The sequence below is a fragment of the Rana temporaria genome, chromosome 8 (genome assembly GCF_905171775.1).
Source record: "Rana temporaria chromosome 8, aRanTem1.1, whole genome shotgun sequence".
NCBI lineage: Eukaryota > Metazoa > Chordata > Amphibia > Anura > Ranidae > Rana > Rana temporaria.
This window is the reverse complement of record NC_053496.1, coordinates 97025513-97049497: the sequence shown is the minus strand read 5'-3', so window position 1 is coordinate 97049497 and position 23985 is coordinate 97025513. Positions and strand designations below refer to the sequence as shown.

General features: G+C 44.6%; 1 protein-coding gene across 2 annotated transcripts in view; it reads right to left on the bottom strand.

Annotated features, from left to right (window-relative positions):
* Positions 1 to 23985, bottom strand: part of ADAMTS14 (ADAM metallopeptidase with thrombospondin type 1 motif 14) — a 278768-nt gene that overhangs the window by 7327 nt on the left and 247456 nt on the right. For both annotated transcript variants that reach the window (XM_040362329.1, XM_040362330.1), the window contains 2 exons: positions 20098 to 20305; positions 13619 to 13748 (listed from right to left, as the gene is read on the bottom strand). In XM_040362329.1, the coding sequence (XP_040218263.1) occupies positions 13619 to 13748; positions 20098 to 20305 (338 nt within the window). The remainder of the gene's footprint in view (positions 1 to 13618; positions 13749 to 20097; positions 20306 to 23985) is intronic.

The window sequence follows — 23985 nt, the reverse complement described above, 5'->3', positions numbered from 1 at the left end:
CTGTTGCAACATAAGCAGGTAACCAGGAAAGCTGATCCATCGATCAAAGAAACCACTGACTCAGAGCGTCCTATCCACATCAGATATGTCCCACTACTAACCTGCTTAGTTTACTCTCTGTTGTAACTTGACGATACCCGTCAGGTGTATGTGGCTGTGCATCGATGGACTTCTTATCACATCCGCTCCTGACTAGCAGACATTAGGAGATGGATCTGCCATATCTGCTCCCCCAGAACAATCTGGCGTAGTGCTCGCTCACTGCAGTATATTCTGCCTCTCCGTAGATGTTCTGCATAATTAGATAGCCCCTCACCATAGTCGCGTCCCCACACTAGGGACCTGTAAGTCGGTGGTCGTCAGTATGTGTGGCCAGAAGTGATGTCACCGAAGTCATGACGTCAACGCGTTTTGCCAATGGGTGTACATCTCTCAGCTTTGTCAGGACCAACGGGCTGTTTCGCTACACGACATTTACAGTCCAACCACTTCCAAATATCATTAAAGTAGCACCAATGTATTATTTCCAAAAAGGCTATTCTGTGTATAAGTCTACATATAATTTATCCTTACTAAAGAACATACTGGTTTTTATTTTATTTGATATATATAAATATATGATTTATAATACGCTCCCATGGCAGTGTCCAGTACAGTGTTCTAATCCTGATCATATATTCAATGGTAATGAAACAATATAGACATAAATGACCTTATCAAAGATACCAGTGTGTACTACACACAATGTGGATTTTATTGTCTCTTAGTGGCCACAGATGAGGGTTATTCTATTTCAATTGGGGTAGACAACGTTTGAGGGTGTGAGATGGATGTGGTCTATTTTCTAACTATTGTTTAATTTCACTTTTAAATATTTCATTATGACACCTAATGCAATGTATTAACCTTTATATTCTTCTAGTATACTGCATTAAATACTCCTTTTTTTTTTATTAAAAAAAAAGAATAATCAGAGTACAAATTACAGCCAGGGTACCTTAGTATCACACAATAGTACATAGTCAAAACATGTCAAATACATACTCTGAAAGTAAGCAACTTTTATATCTTATCTTAGTATACTGCATTAGTCCCTCTAGGTAACCGTTTTCTAGTGAGAGCGTTCTTGGTCACACATAGAATTTATTTTTATGACTTGCTCCTGGCACCTGGCTGTGGTATAAGGTTGTAACTTAAAGTGTTACCAAACCCACAACAGTAAAACCAGTCTGTATATGCAGTAAAGCATGCTTGTTATACTCACTGTGGAACCCAAGGGGTTAATCTTCTGCATTGTGCAAAAAGGCTGTTCAATCCTGTCTCCTCTGATCATTTCCTTCTTCCACTATCTCCAAAAGATAACCTGATATTTTACAGAGCCAGGGCACAGGCTGCTAATGCTCAGTTTGGTGTGTATTGCTAGAGAGTTTATTTTTTTCTTGGGAGAGTGCATGTGATCAGCACAAGGCGAAACAGCACTGTCCAGACAGAGGGTCAGGGGTCCTGCATTCTCATTGGACAATTGTGGGAGAATGAAAACTCCTCCTACAAGCTTTAACCAGACTCTCATAGAAGTCACAAGACTGCTATATACTGCTGACGAGGAAATGTATTTAGCAGTTTATATTTACTAAAACATTTCCATGTTCTCTGTACTGTGGGAGACCAGATGTAGTGAATTCAGGGTCCTGGGTTCAGAAACACTTTAACCACTTCAATAACGGGCCAATTCTGACACTTCTCACATACTTATAAAAATTTACTTTCCCCCAAACATTATACAGTATATATATTTTTAACAAAGGCCCTATAGAATAAAATGGTGGGTGGACAAACGAAATGACAGTCACTTCCAGCGCTCAGAGGTCTTCTATGGTAAAGAGCAACAAGGGCATCAGTAGCCCCCCCCCCCTTCAGATAGGATAATCTGATGGAAACTACGAAAACAAAGCAAAATAAAAAGGCGCGCACACCTAGTGCGTTACCAGTGATGTTTAAGGAATAATAAAAAAAGAGTATAAAATGTGTACTCACAAAGTGCAACTCTTAATAAGCCATAAAACCACACAGTGTGGGACAGTGCAGACACGTGTGTATCACACCAAGGGGTAAAAGCTGATGTGAGCTAAGCTCCTCTGGACAACCATAGACAAGCACTTTTAACCTCCCTGGCAGTAAGATTATGTCAGATTTTAGGTGCTGAAAGCGGTACCATTATTTTGGATGGAAATTTGGTGTTTTGTATTGTAGGCCTGTAATTCTAATACACACGATCGTTTTTTGGCATGAAAAAAAACGACGTTTTTAAAAACGTCATTTCAAATGATCGTGTGTGGGCTTCACATCGTTTTTCGGCTTTTGAAAAACGACAAAAAAAAAATTCGAACATACTGCATTTTTTCACGTTGTTTTTTAAAATGTAGTTTTTCGTGTTAAAAATGATCGGGTTTAATGAGTTTAATGAGTTTGTGAGTTAATGAGTTTAATGAGTTTAATGAGTTAATGAGCGGGTTTAAAACTACGTTTTAAACCCGCGCATGCCCAGAAGCGAGCGCTCGTTCTGGTAAAACTACCATTCATAATGGAGTAAGCACACTCATCACGCTGTAACAGACAAAAAAGCGCGAATCGTCTTTTACTAACAAGTAACCAGCTAAAAGCAGCCCAAAGGCGAATAGAACTTCCCCTTTAGAGTGCCGTCGTACATGTTGTACGTCACCACGCTTTCTTCATCATTTTTCAAAAACGATGGTGTGTGGGCAACATCATTTTTAATGATGAAGTTGGAAAAACGTCATTTTTTGGGCATGCTGAAAAACTAAGTTTTTTTTCATGCCGAAAAACGATCGTGTGTACGCGGCATTATGAATAACTCACTTAAATCTGTCCAAACAAGAGTCTAGTAGACTTCCCGGGTATGATAAAGTTTGAAACACAAAATCATAAATTAGAATATAAGAAAAAACTATAAATAATTATAACAAATAATAATATAATTATAATAAAAATTATTCAATAATGTAATCAGATCAAAAACACTGAAATTTGCTCAGTTGCAGAATTGTCGCTGTCATTGGTTTTATTTTTTGATGATGAATTTCCCCACAAATCGCTATCGCTCAAATCTGCAAGTGATTCTAATTTATTATCGCTGTTTTCTAGCTGCTCTAAAACCACTTTTGACATAAAGGGACACTTTTTGGTTGCTATGGACAATCTACAGTTTCCAGGCAGAAAGAACTGTTTTTATTATATAAAAGTGCATGCATGACACTGGGCAGACCACTAGGGACAAAGGGGGTGTGTATTTTTTTCATACAGTACTGTAATCTATAAGATTACAGTATACTGTATGTACTGTGTTTATTTACTTTTTTGAATTTGGTGCCAATCTTCACCCCGTGCATCGTAAAGTCGCAGGGAACGGAGCTCGGCGGCACACAGACACTGTGTAAATCGAGCGAGGACACCGCTCGATCACACAGCGGAGAGGCATCGCAGGATTCAGGGACAAGGTAAGTAATTCCCTGCCTGTAGAAACTGCAAGGTGATCCCGACTCTGGATCTGGGCTACCGCTTTTGGTTCTGAAATTCCACCCCAAGCCAGACTCGGGAATACCGCCAGGGGGGTTAAATAAGAGATGCAAAAGTTTGATTGAATGGCCCAACCCCAAAAAGAGGCAGAGACAAAATAAAATTATTATAAAACAAAAAAAAAAAAATAATATTATATATATTGCATCTGATTACAGTTAAATCATTCAAAAAGCTTCAAAACAATAATAATAATAATAATAATAATAATAAGATTGATAGTAGTGATAATAATGATAATGGTTGATAGGAAGAGGAGGAAAAGAATTTGACATTATTAATTGCACATTATAAATCAGATTGATGACCCACCCATCAAATGACAGCAACAAAGATGGCCCCGGAGATACTGGAGACATCCCTGTGTTTCACAAGGATGAAGAGCGGTGATTCCTCTCCCTGGGCGCCAGTGGAACTCCTCCTGCCACAGTGTACCTGTTACAGGCCCTGTGTACACTTGAGAATGGTCAGGCATTCACCTCACTGGTGCCTGGTGTCAGGGAAACTCCATCCCCCTCTGAAAAACTCAAATCACCAATCGCAGGTTACCGGATAACAGCATTTGATAACACTGGGATATAAGCCCTTTAGTTTCGGTGGCAGATTGCAGCACATGGAATACAGGAGTGGGCGATAGAGTCCACTCCCCCGTATCCCCCTGCGCCGCAATGGCGTGTTTGAGTTGTAAGTATGGGAACCACATAGTGGCCGGGAGGCCGAAGGTAGCCCGTAGTTTGGGGAAAGACAGCAGTCTATATGAGACAGCATAGTCACACCATGGGCTCTCCATCGGTCCCCTGTTGCAGCTTAGCCAACTCTACGCACGAACGATTGCCCCAAATTGGGCCAAAGTCCATAAATCCCTTCATTCCCTGGAGCTGTCTGACCTTGTTCCATATTTTTGGGGTTTAACGCTAACGTTGGGGTCTGTTTATTGGATCTCAGAAACATTTGTGCCTCCAGGCCCAGGGGGATGGTCTCAGCTCCTGAAGCGAACAGCAGCAGCAGCTGTGCCGCCGAGCCCCCGGCTCCCGAGCCATAGAGCCTACCAAATGTTGCAACTGGGCAGCGATATAATACAGCCAAGGGTTGGGGACCGACAACCCTCCGCTATCCTTAGAATGTTGTAGCTGCTCCAGCCTGATCCTTGGAGCCTTAACATTCCACAACAGTACAATAGCTGGGGCATCATAATCATTTTAATTAAGTTAGCCTTGCCCGCCAGAGACATTCTAAGATTATTCCAGGTGTTGATCTTATCCCGAAATCGGGACAGTAGGGGATGCACATTCAGGGAGCAGTATTCCGAGATTTTGGGCGAAATCTGCACCCCCAAATACTTGAAGCTAGAGACTATCTGTATGGGACAAGAGCCCGGGATTAATTAATAGTTAGGCCAGAGAAATGACCAAATTGCTCTATAATGGACATAACACCAGGCAGAGAGTTATTGGGATCCTCCAGAAAGAGTAACATGTCGTCCGCATATAACAATTTTTTTCGTGGACTGTTCCGTACCTAAATCCACATATCTGGGAACTTGACCTCACCAGTGCCGCCAATGGTTCTATAGCGATCGCAAAGAGCAGGGGGAACAACGGACATCCCTGCCGCGTCTCCCTGCCCAGAGCAAAGGCCGGTGACATTTTGCCCGCCACCCTAATGGTCGCCCGAGGGGACGCATAGAGTAGCTGAGTCCACGCCACAAACCGTTCCCCAAAGCCAAACTTAGCAAGCACAGCCCATAGGTACCTCCAACTGACACTGTCAAATGCCTTGTTGACATCAAGTGATAAGAGAGCTCTGCGTCCCCCGTTGTCTGCTTGGATCTGCATGTTTAAGTAAAGTCTCTGCAAGTTGGTAGCCGTGGATTTTTGCGGCATAAAGCCAGCCTGGTCCTGGTGAATAATGGAGGATATTATCCCATTGACCCGAAGCACCAGGACCTTAGCAAGGATCTTCATGTCGCTCTGGAGCAATGAGATAGGCATATAGGAATCTGGGTCAACCGAATCCTTCCCCGACTTCAGTAACAGAATCACATTTGCTCTAGTCATAGACTCAGGGAGGGCACCTGCCTCCATCGAGTCATTGAAAACCTTCAATAGTTCCGGCAGGAGGTGCTCACCATACTGTGTGAACACCTCCATGGGTAAGTCATTGTCCCCCGATGCCTTGCAAGTAGGGAAAGAGCAGGCCGCCACCTGCAGCTCCTCTAAGGTAATCGGGGCGTCTAGTAGCCATCTGGCCTAAGCAGACAGTGAAGGTAAATCTATAGGGGACACATAATTAGTTAATTCCTCATCCGAGTAGGCCTCCCTCGACCCGTAAAGTGCCGTATAGAAGGAAGCCAGCTCAGATATAATGGCATCAGGAGAGTTAACCAATTTACCGCTAGAGGCCCGGGGATTGTTGTTGGGATCGTGAAATTTTAGTTAGTAGGCGGCCCGTCTTCTCCCCCTCCTCATAGAATGCCAACTTTGTAAAAAAGCGCTTTTGCTCCACGGTGGAGGATATCAGGCGGTCCAGGGAATCCTGGGCCTCCATCCATGCCTCCCTAGCAAAGTCGGTAGGGCTAGTCACATACACCAGGTCAAGCTGTTTCACCTGGTCTCCCACCTGTTCCAACAAAGCAGACAAGTTCTGTTTAACCATTTGTATTTCCTGGATGAAGACACCCCTGATGTAAGCTTTAAAAGTTTCCCACTTCTGCCGGCTATTAGAGTAACGGTGGTGCGTCTGGAAGAAGCCCTGAATCTGTGAGAGGTGAACAGTTAAAGCCAGAAAGCATTCAGCTTCCAGGGGGCCCTGGGCAATGAACTGGGTGGCTGGGTAATTAACCACAGAGCCACTCGGGAAAGTATTCCACCCTAGAGGTGCTACCCACCAGGTTTGGGGTGCCCACACAGAGGTCTATTCGGGACAGGGACCCATGAGTTTTAGAAAAGCATGAAAATTGCTTACAATCGGGGTTGCGTATACGCCTTATATCTGTCCAACCCACCTCCAGCAGCAACCGACTAAGAGCAGTCCCTGGGCCTCCCCTAGGGGGCACCACCGGGGGGTGTCTATCTAATCTAGGATCTAAATAGCAGTTGAAATCCCCCATAATCAGAGCCGGGGTGTCTGGTTTGTTGGCCAGGTAGGACAGTAGCAATTGCAACACCTCCCAAGAGAACAGAGGGGTATATACACAAATGCTAAGATCATTGTCATCGTATACAATTTACAGTACAGGAATACAAATCTACCCGAGATATCAATTAAGGAATCAATTCCTGATATGCCAACGCCTTGTGTATCAGTACACTCACTCCGCATGAAAAAGTGGAGTGAGTGGAGTGATAAGCCTTTCCCACCCAAGCATATTGCAAGAACCCAACAGAGTCACCCTGCAGGTGAGTCTCTTGTAAGCCAATTATGGCAGGGTGAAACTTCCTCAAACCTGCAGAGATCATGGTTCTTTTCAAGAGATCATTCACTCCCCGGACATTTCATGACACTATAGGCGTAGAAGACATACTATGCATAAAATCAGCCAAACGTTTGTAAATGGGGGCCATCCCAGCCCGGTGATCTCCCTCCCTGACCTCCCACCCCCAGTCAATGGGCAGTCTGAAGTAGTCCTCCGGGAGTGTAGTATGCGTGCAACAAGTCTGTACATTGGAAAAACAGTGAAAAAATGAAACAAAACATCCTGTGCATGTGCGCAGCAAGGTACCCACAAGGCTTGCAGGGGATTGGCACCCAGCCTGTAACTCACAACCTGTCAAAAGGGCAAAACAGGGGTACCCAATTTTCCTTGGGGCTCGGGTATGCATAACCCAAATCGTGCCAACAGGGCACCAACACTGAAGCCTGGAGATTGACATACGTGATGACCTGACCCCCGAACCAGACATTCCCCCCCTGACCGAGGCTACCCCGTCTGCTGAGGGAAGAGCAGTCAGGAGATGCCTTACAGTAGGCATCTTTGCACGTTAAACACACACATTCATCATGGCACAAGGAGAATGCACGCATGCACACCACTGTGGTCCCTAGCACACACACCCCACATCCTCATCACATTGGATTAGCCCAAGTCCACAATGTAGGACTTGGGAGCAGCAACGCCACGCCAAGGCTCCAATTATGTTGCTGCCCATTCATACCACATTCACACGGACCTGGGGATCACTTCTCCCTGGTCCTGGGGATCACTTCTCCCTGACGACCAAGGGTGACACCCCTTTTCCGGCAGGAATGTCACCCCCACATTCAAACACCAGTCACACTGTAGCCTGCACTACTGATCATGTGCTAGGGCTAAAAAAATAAACAAAAACTTATAACCTGAGTATATGCAAAAAATAAACATAAAAAACTCATAACCTGAGTATATGCAAAAAATAAATATAAAAAACTCATAACCTGAGTAGATCAGAAAAAATACAAAAAAAAAAATCAACGGCGCTGACGTGCCCCACGCCTGCCGTGGCCACGGCCCCGGCTCCTCATGGGAGACTCATGGGGGGGGGAAATCAGGAGGAGGAGCATCCCCTGGTCTCTCCACGCCTCGCGGCCTGCCCTCCATCGCCAGGACGATGCGGGTGAGGACCGCATTTGTGTCCTCCTGCAGCCTCACCCCCGCCTGGATGGCTGCTGTGTTGTCCCTGACAGCCTCTGTCAGGGCGTGGACCTCTTCACCAAGGCCTGCTGTGGTGGCCTGCAGATCAACCAGGCAGGTGACCACAGCTGCCGAATTGGAGCCCACATCCTGCACCTCTTCCTTCAGGGTGGCCATGCTGTGTGCCATGTGGTCGATATTCAAGGCAACCTCACCCAGATGGCGGGTCTGGCGGGCCTGGTCCCTCCTCAGGTGTTCAGGAAGAACGTCAGACACCCCCCTTGTCTTCCTGGTCGCCTTCCTGTGTCCAGAAGAGGCTTGGGGCCGGGGAGATGGGGAGACTCTTGGGGGGGGAAGCCCTGTTGGGGGGAGGGGCTACCCCTGATGGTGGGCTGACTTGTCCCAGCCAAAGGTGAAGACTCCTCCAAATGGAGCCTGACCTCATTCCCATTTGTCACCTCCTCCTCCTCAACCACCTCCTGAGGAGAGGTGTGGCCACTCCCTTTCACTGAGGACTCCTGGCTTGACAGGGGGTCTGCCTCAGACTGATGTCCGGGGGATGGTGTGGACTGGCCAGATGGCCCAGCACCCTCCTGCACATCTGTGGATGACACAAAACATTCACATGTTGGAGGATCCACACACTTGTCACATGTTCCCTTCCACCCCCACACATGCTACACACCAGATAGGAGATAAAACACACTTACCTGTCCTCAAGGCATCCTCAACGGAGTCAAAGCCCTCCACTCCCTCCACTTGATGCCTGTGGAGGCACTGGGCAACCACCTGCTCCTCAGGAGTCAACGACAGGGTAGTTGCTGGTCCCCCTCCAGTGCCCCTGGCATGAGCGCTCATCCTGGCCAGCTTACCTTTCACCAGGCGACGCAGGTCGTTGATTTTTTTTAAAATGTCATTTGGGGTCCTGACCTCACTCCCCAAAGCATTAACATCTGTGGCAATCAGCGCCAGGATCTCCTTCCTCCTGGCCTGGGTGGTATTGGCACGCTCTGCCCCATGAAGAAAGGTATCATACTGGGCCATGGCCCTGATAATGACCGCCTTCTCCTGTGGGGAAACATTTAGCTTCCTCTTCTTCTGAGCTGCTGGAGCAGACATGGCTCAAAATCAGACAGCTGCAAAGAAAACAACAAAAGTACCTTGCTTCAGGGGGGGAAACAAGCGGATGTACTTTTGCACTGGACGGGCGCATGTCTGGGCGTATTTATGCCCTGGGCGTATCTCACTGATTACGCCGGGCCTAGTTCTGAGCATGCGCAGAGAGGCGCGGAACATAGTCAGTGTCACGGCGCATGCGCCGTTCGTTTGGCCCTTCATTTGCATGGGGTCACGGCTCATTTCAATGGAACACGCCCACTTCCTTCCTACTTTCAATTATGCCGGCTTACGCCTAGGAATTTACGTTGTGCCGTCGCAACGTTGGGCGCAAATACTCCGAGGATACGGTACTTGCCTCTCTAAGTTGAGCCGACGTAGCGGAAATGAGATGCGCTTCGCCGGCTTATATATGCGCCGATGTACGTGGATCTGCCCCTATAACTTGTGTGCAAATCAATCAATATACGCTTTTCGGGATTTGTTTTACCAAAAATACGGAGCAGAATACATATTAGCCAAAACATTTTTTTCAAAATTGTCACTCTTTTTTCGTTTATAGCACAAAAGAAAACTATTGTTGTGAAAAAAATGATATACACTTTATTTGGGTACAGTGTTGCATGACTGCACAATTGGCAGTTAAAATAACGCAGTGCTGTATTGCAAAAAAATGGCCTGGTCATGAAGTGGGGTAAATCTTCTAGAGGTCAAGTGGTTATTGAATTTTTTTTGTACAGAAACACAGTATAATACCCATTTTTTTGTAAAATAGAAGAGGATGTTACACCGAGAAAATAGATACCTAACATGTCACGCTTTAAAATTGCGTCTGCCTGTGGAATAACTACGGAACTTAAAATTCTCCACAGGTGAGGCTTTAAACACATTTACAGGTTACCAGTTTAGAGATACGCAGGAGGTCTGGTCTGGCAAATGATTGCTCTCGCTCTGACATTTGTGACAATACCTCACAAGTGTGGTGCAATCACTGTTATGCATGCAGGACTTACATATGCATTTGGATTTGCACGTAAGCACGAGGAGGTGGAGGCGCTTCAAATTTTTATTTATTTATTTTATCCAAAACTTTTCTTTACACTGTCATGATCATTTTTTTTTGTATTAACTTTATTGCTTTCACAAGTGATGAACAACATCCCTTGTGGCAGCATGGGCCGTGACAGGTGCTCTTTATGGAGAGATCTGGGGTCTATTAGACCCCAAATCTCCCCTCTGGCCTTCAATGCAGTCGATCAGACACAAATTGGTCCGATCAGCTGCTTTCCTGACCGCTAACGGCAAGGTAAACGAAGAGCCAAAACAGTAAATGACAAAATCCTTGTTGCTTTCGGTTTCTGGGGTCAGAGAGAGGGAGGGAGAACATCAGTTCCTTTCTCTCTCTATGTAGTGACACTCCATCACTTCTGCCCTCAGAGGTAATCACCGGATACAAATTTTGATACCGGATGATTCCTACATGTGCAGGCATCATTCCAGGTATAACCACTTCAAGGACGTCTACGAATTGTTCTAAATGCTATTTTTTTTTTTTTTTTTTTTTTACCTTAATGCATTCTCTACAGTATAACTTTCCCACCCCCAGCCCCCCTTATACTTACATGAGCGGCGAGCCTAATCTACATCCAGCAGCGGCTCTCTCCAGCCTCATCAGGCTTCCACTGCTGTCAATCAAAGCCAGTGAGGAGGGAGGGACAGGGCCAGGCTGCTCCCTGTGTGTCCCCATAGTAAGTGGCTTGTTATGGTAGGCACTTGGTGGGGGGGGGGGGGGGGGCATGAGAACTGGTGGAGGGTCTGAGAAAAAGAGGACTGGGCCTGCTCTGTGCAAACCCATTGCACACAGCAGGTAAGCATAGTTTGCTAAAAAAAAAAAACACAAAGGTTTTCATTTTGGTAAACATGATGTTTGTAATTATTTATCTCTAAAGGAGAAGTGTGGGAATCCTGAAAATACAAACATACATACTTACCCACCTACTGCAGCATTGGTCCATTCTGAGCAGAGAGTGATCACTGTTGGTCACAGCTCTGTGTTCCGTCTCTCCAGCACTCACTGGAGCACTGGGCTGTTTACGCGAGTAATATACAAATCCGTAAATTTTGTTTGGGTACAATGTCCCACGAATTGTCAGTTAAAGTGACACAATGCCATATCTCAAAAAATGACCTGTCATTAAGGAGGAAAATCTTCCAGTCCTTAAGTGGTTAAAACTGTTTTCGCTCCTGAACAGCTAGTGATGGCAGCATTCAATTTTATTACTTTAAGACCCCTTTCACACTGGGGCGTTGAGGGTTAAAAGCGCACGCTTAGCTGCCTTCAAAGCAGCGCCCATTCATTTTAATGGACAGGGGCGGTGGAGAAGAGGTGTATACACCGCCCCCGCACCGCCCAAAGATGCTGCTTGTAAAAGCACTCGGGCTTTCACCCTGGGGCTGCAGAAGAGGCCGTTTCCAGGCGCTTTACATGCTCTATATTTAGCACAAAAATGCCTGTAAAGAGCCTCCGTGTGAAAGGGGTCTTACAATTCATCCTAGAGCCCCACTCCAGACAAATTCTTCAGTGGGGAAGGTTTGAATCTCCTGTCGGGTTTGTATTGTTGTATTTGTCCTTACTGAGAAGATCTATCATCACTTTCTTTGCTAGCAAAAAATATCTCCAATAGGAACACAGACAGAATCAAAGAACACTTTTTCTGTAGAGCAGGTAAGGGTTAGATCTTTTTACAATGTTTTCTGGGCCTTCCTGTACAGATGACAGCTGCATCTTCTATTTCCTCTATGGGTGTCGCAGGAACAGGAAGTAAAAACAATATCCTCAAAAAGTCACATACCAGTAATAAAAACGAAAAAAAAATAATAAAAAAAACAAAAAAATTAAGTCGTCTCCACACGATCCCAAACACAAACAAAAAACGTGCTGTAGTTGGGCCTTAGAGCAGCATTAAATCCCCCCAACAAAAATATGTTGCAGCTTACAAATCTTTAGATGTGGTAGCTGCATTCATTTCCTTTTTAGGCTTCTTCCCTTTATTTTCACCTGGTTGTAAGTGTTATTTTTCCATTTCCTATAATAGAGTTAGCAGTCCAGCAAAAGTAGCAGTTTGTGGATTGAGAAAAATAAATTAAAGTGGCATTAAACCTTTAAAAACAATAAATTAAAATAGCAAACATGTTATACACTTACCTGCTCTGTATAATGGCTTTGCACAGAGCAGCCCCAATTCTTCTTTTCTTGTGTCACCCGCAGGCACCTTCTTTTCGGCGAGTGCCCCCATGGAAATACACTTTCGTGGGGGTACCTGTGTGGCTCACTCCCAAGTCACCCAGTCTGCATCTAGTGTAACAGATCAGGGCGATTGGGCCCCACCTTCTGCTCCCTCATTACAGCATTTAATTGACAGCAGCGGGAGCCAATGGCTCAATTTGCCTAATGAGGGGGGAGACAGTGGCGAGAGCTACTGTGATAAAAAAAAAGGGGGGGGGGAAGCTCCTGCAGCTCAGAAGATTTTTTACTTTAATGCATGGTATGCATTATGGTAAAAAAGCTGGAGGCTTTAGATTCACTTTAACACTTACAGAGGCGCTTAATATGGTAAGTGTTTATTCATTTATGTTAAGCCTTCATCCCAAAGGGGAAAAAACACTGTTGCCGTCACTGCCTAATGTGTGTTAGCTGGAGTTTTGGCTGTAATTTGTTAGTAAAGTCCATCTAAATCTGCCATTTCATCTAACACTACCCACTCCCTAGACTGGCAATGCTGCTGTCCAAAGGCAGCTCTTAGTAGCTCCTCCATCCAGAGACACCCCAAGACAAGTGTTGCTGGCTAGCTCATCAGTTGAAAATAAAGAAAACTAATGCAGCCAACACATTTAGGGATTGGTAAACTGCAACATATTACATTTTTGGTTTAATTCTGCTTTAAGCTTTGTGATAATGGTTTGTCTTTTAGACAAATTGGTATTATACTCTCAGTAATGAATCCTGGTTCTCTCACTGCAGATCTACACTCTATGTTATGCTCCCTATCAACTAAACACACAAACTGTTGCCAGCCAATCATCCAGCTTTATTACATCATTGCTTCTGTCAAATATTTACCATGTGTATATTCAAGTTGTTGACCAACTCAAGCTGTTTCAGATTTCATGTCGGTTTCAAAAATTTACTATCTTTCCAAAAACAGGATTGATTTCAGGATACCACAATCAACATCATGTATCCTACTAGAACAAAACAAAGTTAAAGCCAAGCATCAAATATACACATCATTACCATACCTGGGCAAGAGGCCATCTTGCAGACCTGGATAGTTTCGGGCTTGTCACCATCACACTGACCAATAACATTATCACTTCCTTTGCATACTACTTGGCGCTGTTGAATGCCTTCACCGCAGCTTGATGAGCACTGTGAAAACCAATGAGATGACATCAATCAAGAGGCACAGCCTGTGCAAATGTACAGATTTCCTCCAATGAATGCAGAATCTGAGAGTCTTCCAAATTGCTGGTTTCTTACAAACAGATAACAGATGCACCACAACCTCCCCTGAGTCTCATAAATAAATACAAAAAACTCAATATAAATGAAAAAAGTATGTTTGTGTAGTTGATGCAGTATATATAACACATGCACACAATAAATGGAAGAAACATTTCAACTAAAGATTTAATCTGTGCATAAGGGCTTGTTCACAATTTGTTGATTAAGAACAAAGTAATGCCCATGGTATTTATGATGTGTTCTTGATGCACCTTTGTTGTGTTGAAAAGAAACAAGAATGCTTGTTAAATGCCCATAAAAGTGTTGTTTTTCTAGTGGGAAGTGCTTAACCACTTAAGACCCGGACCAATATGCAGGTTAAGGACCTTGCCCCTTTTTGCGATTCGGCACTGCGTCGCTTTAACTGACAATTGCGCGGTCATACGACATGGCTCCCAAATAGAGCTTTCTTTTGGTGGTATTTGATCACCTCTGCGGTTTTTATTTTTTGCGCTATAAACAAAAATAGAGCAACAATTTTGAAAAAAAGCAATATTTTTTACTTTTTGCTATAATAAATATCCCCAAAAAAGATATATAAAAAATATTTTTTTCCTCGGTTTAGGCCGATACGTTTTCTTCTACCTATTTTTGTAAAAAAAAACAAAAAAAAAACGCAATAAGCGTTTATCGATTGGTTTGCGTTTACAAAATAGGGGATAGTTTTATGGCATTTTTATTAACAATTTATTTTTTACTACTAATGGCGGCGACACATCGGACACTTTTGACACATTTTTGGGACCATTGTCATTTTCACAGCGATCAGTGCTATAAAAATGACAATTGCAGTGAAGGGGTTAACCACTAGGGGGCGCTATAGGGGTTAAGTCAATGCACTAAGCAAAGCAGGAACAAAGATTGTCTCTGGACAGCCGCACTAAGAACAAATTGTAGCCTTTTATTAAAAGAAGGACAGCACTACAAGTCACAGCAAAATAAAATAAAACCTGACTGCTGACGCGTTTCCCACTGAAACTAGTGCTTAGTCATAGCTATATGCTTTATAAAAGCCGCAGTAGTTGCGGCACTGGGGGAAGAGAACGCATAAACCAGTGACAGATGGTCCCACAGGGTCACCAACGCATCTGTCCCATATGCTAGTGGATCCTTTGTCCTTAACACAAAGCTGTCCAACTTCTTGTTGAACCTGGATGCCAATTTTATATCCGGGGAAACTTCCTGTCCGATTGATTACACCAGTGTTCAGCACCTGAAGGTGAGATATAACCACTTAGTAATTACTATGAGGCTCTGTACCCGTGATGTACGATAAAGAAAATAATATTGCTTTTTTTTCAAAATCGTCAATCTTTTTTTGTTTTTAGCGCAAAAAAATAAAAACCGCAGAGGTGACCAAATAACACCAAAATAAAGCTCTATTTGTGGGGAAAAAAAGGACATCAATTTTGTTTGGGAGCCACATCGCACAACTGCGCAATTGTCAGTTAAAGTGACGCAGTGCCCGGTCATTGGGCAGCCAAATCCTCCAGGGCTGAAGTGGTTAATACATTCTTCACTAACACGCATACATTTAAAAGAAGTCAGTATATGATTGCCAATTTTGATGTCTCTCCTGGGTTCTCCACAGCTTTTCTTTTTAATCTTACTAACCTGTTTCCTTCCTTAGTATTCTATTAATTTTATAATGAGTCAAGGTCAGCAGAAAGAACCTGCAAGATCTGTAGAGGACCATGGACATTGACACATCACCTCAGCGTATAATACAGGAGGCCAGAAGCCCAACATTGGTGTATACTGTATAGGCCAGTCTTATAAAAAGGAAAAAAAAGACGTAGTATCCATGCATTTTTTTTAATAGTGAAGATTATAATATATTTAAAGCACAACTCCACATTTTCTCAACTTATCCAACCCCTCCCCATTATTACCACCCACTATTACCATGTTTAAAAAATCTATTTGTGGGAGGCCCATAAGGCGGTGATTTGGGGCAAATGCTTGGCCCTGTCATTGGCCATGCGGAAAGACACACAAGCCCTGAAAGTACGGACGGAAGGGGAGCTTAAAGTGCTGGAGGGCCAACTGCAGAGCTCGCCCACCCTAGCGCTCCTTAAAAAAATTACATCCTTGCGGGCGACCCTGAGCGATATAGCGATGAACAGGGTGGAAAAGGCCTTAGTTAGACTGCGACAGCTGTTTTATGACAAATGGAATAAGGCCCACTCCCTCCTGGCTCGGAAGTTGCGAGACAGCACCCAAGCCTCGATGCCCCACCAAATCAAAACCAGATCAGGGACCATGGTCACACACCCGAGCGAGATTGCTCACTCGTTCGCAGAGTTCTACACCCACCTCTACAACAACCCTGACATCCCGAGCAGCCCCCTTCCTCCTGATATCGCCCAACGCATGAATCAATACCTAGAGCAAAGTGGGGTGGCCCGAGGACCTGGTCCCCCTTAATGCCCCGATTACTGAAGAGGAATTAGAGTCCACTATTAAATCCCTACCGTCTAGCAAGGCCCCAGGTCCGGATGGCTTTACCTATGAATATTATAAGGCATTCCATCCCATACTGCTCCCCTATATGTGCAAACTATTTAACGCATTTCTCCATTACATCCCAGTCCCGGTTGATATGCAACGTTCATTCATCACAGTGATACCTAAACCAGGTAAAGACCCGTCCCATTGTGCCAACTATAGACCCATAGCCCTTCTGAATTCGGATCTTAAGATTTTCACTAAATTACTTTCTGTCCACCTGAATATGGTCCTCCCCTCCCTTATCCATACGGACCAGGTGGGCTTTGTCCCGCTCCGCCAAGCAGGGGACAACACCAGAAAAATAATTGACCTGGTGGAGGTGGCGAACAGGGAGGGCCTGCAGTCCCTTCTACTTAGCCTGGACGCAGAAAAGGCCTTTGATCGCCTCGGGAGGCCCTTCCTGTTCGCCACGCTACACCACGTGGGATTTCGGGGGCCCTTTATGCATGCGATTCGGCACCTGTACGCAAACCCCTCCTCCCAGGTTAAAACTCCCTTCGCCCTCATTCCCGGTGGCTAATAGTACCAGGCAGGGGTGCCCGTTGTCTCCCCTGCTATTTGCGCTATGTGTGGAGCCCCTGGCTGCCACGATCCGAGGGAATGCGAGCATCAAGGGCATTATGGTCAGGGATCCGGAATTTAAGATTTCACTATTTGCCGATGATGTAATTCTGACCCTGACTCAACCTAGAACGTCCCTCCCGAATTTGCATGCCGAACTCGATCGGTATGGCGCCATCTCGGGATATAAGATTAATGCCTCTAAGTCTGAAGCGCTTCCGCTTAATATGCCGGCGAGTGAGTCGTCACACCTACAGACATGCTTCCCATATACATGGAAGACCACGGCCCTGAAGTACCTAGGTATACATATCACACCTAGATTTGGCACACTGTATCAGGAGAATTCCCCCCCCCCTTTTCTGATCCATTAGAGCCCTACTCCTGAAATGGAGAAAACATCATATATCCCTCCTAGGGAGGGTGGCGTCGGTAAAAATGACTGTCCTTCCGAAGGTCCTATACCTATTCCAGAAACTGCCCATCCCAGTCCCCTACGTACATCTGAGGAAACTCCAGGCGGACCTGTTAAAGTTCACCTGGAACTACAAGTGCCATAGGATAAAACATTCGGTCCTGACAGCGCCCCGATTGGAGGGGGGTCTAGCTTTCCCTGACCTGGTTAGGTATTATCAAGCGGCTCAGCTTAGGGCAGTAGTGTCCTGGTTCACATTACGTTCACATAATAAGTGGACGGCATTTGAGAAACTATGGTTAGCCCCGATCCACCCCAACAACCTGCTGTGGAGCGCAAACGCGGAGGTAGACCCCAACCGTATGCTGGGCCCAGTGTCGATGCTCCAGCGGTTGTGGCGTGCTACCCAATCACAAACTGACCTCTGACAGTTCGCTCCTGACCTCCTTTGCCCATAACCCTAAGGTCCCAGACAGCCTCACACACCGCATATCCTTCCCCTGGACATCACGGAATCTCTTCCATTTTGGCAACCTGGTGGATCCCCTGACCCGTAGACTGTGCCCCTTTGCTGAGCTACAGACACACTATGACCTCCCGAACCGGGAATTCTATGGGTATCTCCAAATACGCCACTATGCCTGAACGATAGCACCAAAACTGCAATTTTCCCCTCCGACCCCATTCGAACGTTTAATCCTGGCGGGCTCGGCCCCAAGGGGACTAATTTCAGGGATATACGCCATATTGAATGCTTGGGCCATGAAGGCAAAGGGCAAACATGCATACATGATAAAATGGGAAAAGGCTCTTGGCGAGTAGATACCCCTGGAATAATGGCATGGGATTTGGTCACAGGCGGCGAAAAGCTTGATCTGCACGCTCTATAAAGAAAATGCGTATAAAATCTTATGCTTCTGGTACATGACTCCAGACGTCCTCCACGCCATCTATGCCTCTAGCTCGGATCGCTGCTGGCGTTGCCTTGGGGCTAGGGGAACCCTTCTCCACATTTATTGGAGCTGTCCGATAATATTGCCCTTCTGGGACTCGGTTCGGCAATTGCTGGAGCGGCTCCTGGACAAAAAGATTCCCCCATCCCCAAAATACTTCCTCCTGGGTCTTACACCACTAAAACTCCCGTCCCCATATAAGAAACTGGCCAACCACATCATTAAGAGAGCGAGATGCTTGGTGGCGTTGCATTGGAAACGCCGCTCTCCCCCTCCCCATGAGGCCCTATATACCCGGATTAGGGACGTGGAGACTATGGAGAAAATGACCGCCAGGCTGCGGGACAGGATGGAGGCACATGACGCTGTCTGGGAGCTGTGGCACCGCCGGGAAGATCCATCTTGAGACGGTATGTGGCCTAAAGTGATGACACTTGCTATACTCAGTCCCTTTACTCTTTCCCCCTCTTTTCTTCTTTCTGTCCCCCTTTCTTTCTTTCCTCCATGACATGAGCGTCCCCTAGTGACTCTGGTTGACAAGATATGCAGCAGTTAGGCTTCTTGATCACTCTAGCTACAACACACAGGCAGTCCTTATAGACAGGGGCAAGTTCGCACCCTGCCACATTGGCACTATTGGAAACAATATGCACGCTACTACTGCGGAATATAGTAACCAAAGGTAGCAAGCACTCGGTTTTAATATTACTGTGCCTCCTTGATTTCTTGTTATGTTGTCTTTATCTGCACCCTTCCTCTTATGGGAGACTGTAAGTTATGTATGTACTAACTTTATTTGATCAATAAAATTGTTATTGGAAAAAAAAAATCTATTTATTTATTCATTCCATACAAATCCTGCAGTTTCATGGATGGTGATGTCACAGGTCCTGTTACAGCAGTGGCAATGTACAGTCGTTGGTCCTGGACAGCGCAGCTGATGTGTAATCATCACTATAACCCAGACTAGTATGATGATCACTGGTGTGCACAGCCTATTGCATTAGGATGTGCACCCCAGAGCACAAACACACATTTGTGTATCAGCAGAGCAGTAGATGGTGTTAGTAAAGCAAAGATTGATGTCAGAAGGGCAGTGGACGGTATCAGTAGTTTCTTTTTTATTATTTTTTACAATATTTATTCATTTTTTACATTTTTTTTTAAAGGAGCCCCGATATCGGGCTTTGGTGAAATATCAAGTGTCTAAACAGACCCCTGATGTCTCACTTTTGAGACAGAAAAAGAAACTGAGGACAGAGATTCCTCAGTCCCTTTCTCTGCAGCCTGCAGTAAACATAGTGAACTATGATTTAGTTAAGAATGAAGACAGGAGCATTCAGAAAAGGAAGGCCAGTTAATAACATATTTACCAGCCCCTTCCCCTCTCCTGAGAGGAGAGGAGGGAAGTTGGCAGCATTGCATGGGGGAGACGGGAAGCAGGGAGAATCAGCACTGCACAGGGTGATTAGGGTGTGCCCAGGCACATCTGGCACACCCTGTGCGCACGCCTATGATGATGATGTACACCCTTGGGTGTGTCCATGACTGCCTGGGATCACAGAAAGTGGGGATGTGTCAGTCAACCTGTAAAGTGACCAGCATTAGATCACAGAGCAAAGAGTCTGTTGCCCGAGGGAAAAATAATACAGCCTTTCTTCTTGGTGATTTCTTACATAAAAAAGGGCTCTACAAAGAGTGACTGAGTGCTCCCTCGATCTTGTGTTACAAGGATGTTTGTCATAAAGCTTTTTCCTCACTGTGCATAACTAACCTGTGACCAGGCTCCTGTCCTCCACTGCGCTGGGCAGGGTATTCGGTTACATGGTCTTCTTGGTTCTGGACGCTCAGCAGTGCAGTATTTTGTATGGACTGTCCTGTTTGTGCCATTTTCCAAGTGTTGGATACACTGAACCAGTCTGGTCTGGACACCCAGTTTACCACAAGTCTTACTGCAAGGGCCCCATTCCTCCACCACCCATCTGCAAACATAGTAACATACATTTTTCATTACACCAAACAATCTTTAACATTTATTGAGAAAATAAACAGCACTATACAATGCAAATGTATTTTCAAGCAATTAAATTTGTTTGTTAGGCCTTGTACACACGAGCAGACATGTCCGATGAAAACGGTCCGCGGACCGTTTTCATCGGACATGTCTGCTGGGATCTTTTGGTCTGATGTGTGTAAACACCATCAGACCAAAATCCCCGCGGACAGAGAACGCGGTGACGTAGAAGCATGCTAAGAACATTTTGTCCGCTAGAAACCTGTCCACTAGGCAGGAAAACTGTCCGGTAGGCCCTACACACGGTCGGACGGACCAGTTTCAGCGGACATGTTCAGTCGTGTGTACAAGGCCTTAGAGGTGTTTAATGAACATAATGACAAAGGAAAAAGAATTGCAAGGTATCCATATTCTTTGAGAAAGGAAACTCAAGATAAATGGTCTTGTAAAAGGGTCTTGAGAAGGGAAAATAGCATTTGCATGGCATGTTGTTCTGTTTGCTTGTTTGTTTTGTGTACAAATAATACATTTTTCCAATGAAAGGGTCTGTACATCTAAAACTGCTACTACTATTATTTGTATATATAAAACTTCTACTGGCTGTGTATACCTGAGAGATTCCTCCTCAAAATTACACTAAAATGTGGTTTAAAACATACTCTATTCAAATATGTATTCTTAACTTAAAAAATACATTTTGTTCTCTGCCACCTTCAGATTATTATTATTATTATTATTATTATTATTATTATTATTATTATTATTATTATTATTTTCGCTGCTGTGATCCAGTTCCTTTTAGAAGATGGCTATATTCGCTTTCCATGGTCCCACTGTATGTAGAAACGTAGCCACCCTCTCTTGCTCGCTTCCAAGATTGACTAGGGACTGTGGACTATGGGATTTGTAGAGCAGGTACACGACCACAACTAACATGCACTGCTTGTTCTAAATGTAGCGCCCTCCTAGGAAGGTGCTAGAGTGTGTGTATATCGTTTTTGGTTTCTCTGCTTACCGGGGGGGACAGCTAGGCAAATGTGATTTTACAGAGACTGTAATTGTTTAGCAAGGTCTGCTCAGTGTGCTCTGGTGCTTTTCATGTTGTCTTGAGAAGTTTCACACTGGTCTAGTAGCTATGGAATGTACTGGACAGTGGGTGGAAACCATGCAGATGAGAGCATGAATGTCCATACAGCCCTGGCCAATTAGATGGAGATGTGCCCCAATGCATGCTGGGTGACTGTATTTATATTTGATGAGCACCAGGGCTCAGGGACTTCTTCTGGAGAGGACCAGGTGTGGAGGGGTTATTGCCCCTCCTCAGCGCAGGCTGCCATGTGGCCTCAGGTGGACGATCCGTGAGCCTTAAACGTTGAAGCTGCAACGCATGGTTCTGCTTAGAGCTGACTGAGGGAGGATGTCCACAGATCCTTTCTGGTACTACTGAGGAAGGCTGTCTGATGCTTCAGGAGCCTTGTGAGTACAGACCCCCCACAGGGGATCCCTGGGACTTGCGCTGTTAGATCCCCCTCTGGAGGCTAGAAGTCAGCTGCTGGTTGTAAGCTAAAGGGGACACTGACTAGTGACTTGAAGAGGCAAAGTTCACACAGTTCCTTCTGCTACAAAGGGACTTACTTGTTTATTCCATACTACTGCTGTACGAATAATCTGCTACACAGTTCAATTAAGAAGTTGTCCTCACAAAACAAAACAAATCCCCTAGACTGGTCATTGGAGATAACAAGCGGAGGAGTGTGTGCACCTGGCTGTGTGAAAATACCCTATGTTTGGCTGTGGATCAATCAGTGGGAGACTGGGGCACAAATATCCAAGCAGCTCCTGCGGGGGTAGCGCTACACAAATGGAAGTGATGAGGTAAGGGAGAGGTTCGGGGCTCATGGAGGACATTAAAACAAAGAAAAACACAGTAAGGCGCAATAAAGCGAACTAAACCCTACAATACTTTACAGTCAAGGAAGCTGCTATCTTTGTTCCTATTGACATGGCACTGCACATGTGATCAGTTATGAAACCAGCCATTTGATGGCTTGTCAGTTCAATTGAGGGCAAAAGCCGATGTGACCGTTTATCATTCACAGCATGCCTTGAGTTTACCAGTATGGGTTGATTATTTTTGGAGAATAGGGATATTGTTTGTGTCACTTTAAATTGTGGAACATCAAAAAAAAAAAAATGTTGAACTTATACAGAAAAATTTAGTGGTGGACAACATTATCATTGATTGCACTGTGTGTATTTGATCAGGATTTATGTCTTTCTGTTGAGGTTCATCTCAGGAGATTGTGCCTACTGAACATTATACTTTCACACGTATCCCAATTCCCATAATGAAGGCCGTTTTAAAAAAAAAATCAGTACTTAGCCGGATAGCCTACTACTGTCTATATGTCCCTAAATACGATTGTAGCTTTCTGGAGCTTGGTGTCATCCAACTTTTATTAGGGACACAGATACATATTAAATGAGTGAGGGTCATTATGTTTTATGAAAGCTTCTATGATTTTTAATGTGTGTGTTTTTGTACGATAAACTATTTTGTGGAAACTCAAATGCAACGTTCGGTTAATTTCTTAGCATAAAAATGTTCTTTATGGATATACTGTATTTACAGAACATTTTTTTACAAACGTATTATTCAGCTGCCCAAATATGGAGATCTTGGGTGAAGTCAAGCAGGCAAAAAACAATTGTTTATTAATAATGATTTTGTTGCCACAGCTAAACAAAAGCAAGGTATAGCGGAAACAAGAAATACAGTATACACAAAAAAATAGGTAAGCAGTGTCTATATTACAGTGAGTTTGTATACTGGGTTGCCCTGTAGCTTGCATAGATATTCTAAGGACTAAGGCCCTATGTTTCAAATCAATGCATGAGTTAATGCATGAGTTTTTTTTTCAGCAGTTGAAAAAAAAAACTCAGATCAACACAAACAAACAATGTGTATGCAGGCATCTCTCCTACTGCGCAATTGTATTCTGACAGCGGGACCCCCCCTCCCTCAACGCGAGAATACACAGATCAGTGCTGCAGTTATTGGTTGCAAGTGCTGATTGAATGCTGGTTTTCCAGCATGACTGTCCAACAGATGATCGACTTCTGTTGAAAAGACAGTAGTACACACATACCGAAAGTTGCCCACTTCCTGCTGTACCCTCCGATTTTCTGTAAGTTTATGCCTAGCTTTATGGCCAGATGTATCAATGTGTTCTTAAGAAAAAAAAAATATCCCACAGCAATGAATCAGACTGAAACCTGCAGGGCAAGTTTAAATAGGATTTGCTAAACAACAGTGCAATGGTTTTTCACATATTTTCTATTTTACATTTTTACAGCGAGTAAAAAACATACGTTTTTCTTTTGTTATGCTGCGTACACACAATCTGAATTTCTGACAAGAAAAGTTCGATGTGAGCTTTTTGTCGGTAATTTCCGATCGTGTGTAGGCCCCATCGGACATTTTCTGTCGGAATTTCCGACAGCAAAAATTTGAGAGCTTGTTCTCAAATTTTCCGAGGGAAAAAGTTCTTGTCGGAAATTGTGATCGTCTGTATGCAATTCCGACTCACAAAAATCCTACGCATGCTCAGAATCATTGAACTCGGCTCGTCGTAGTGTTGTACATCA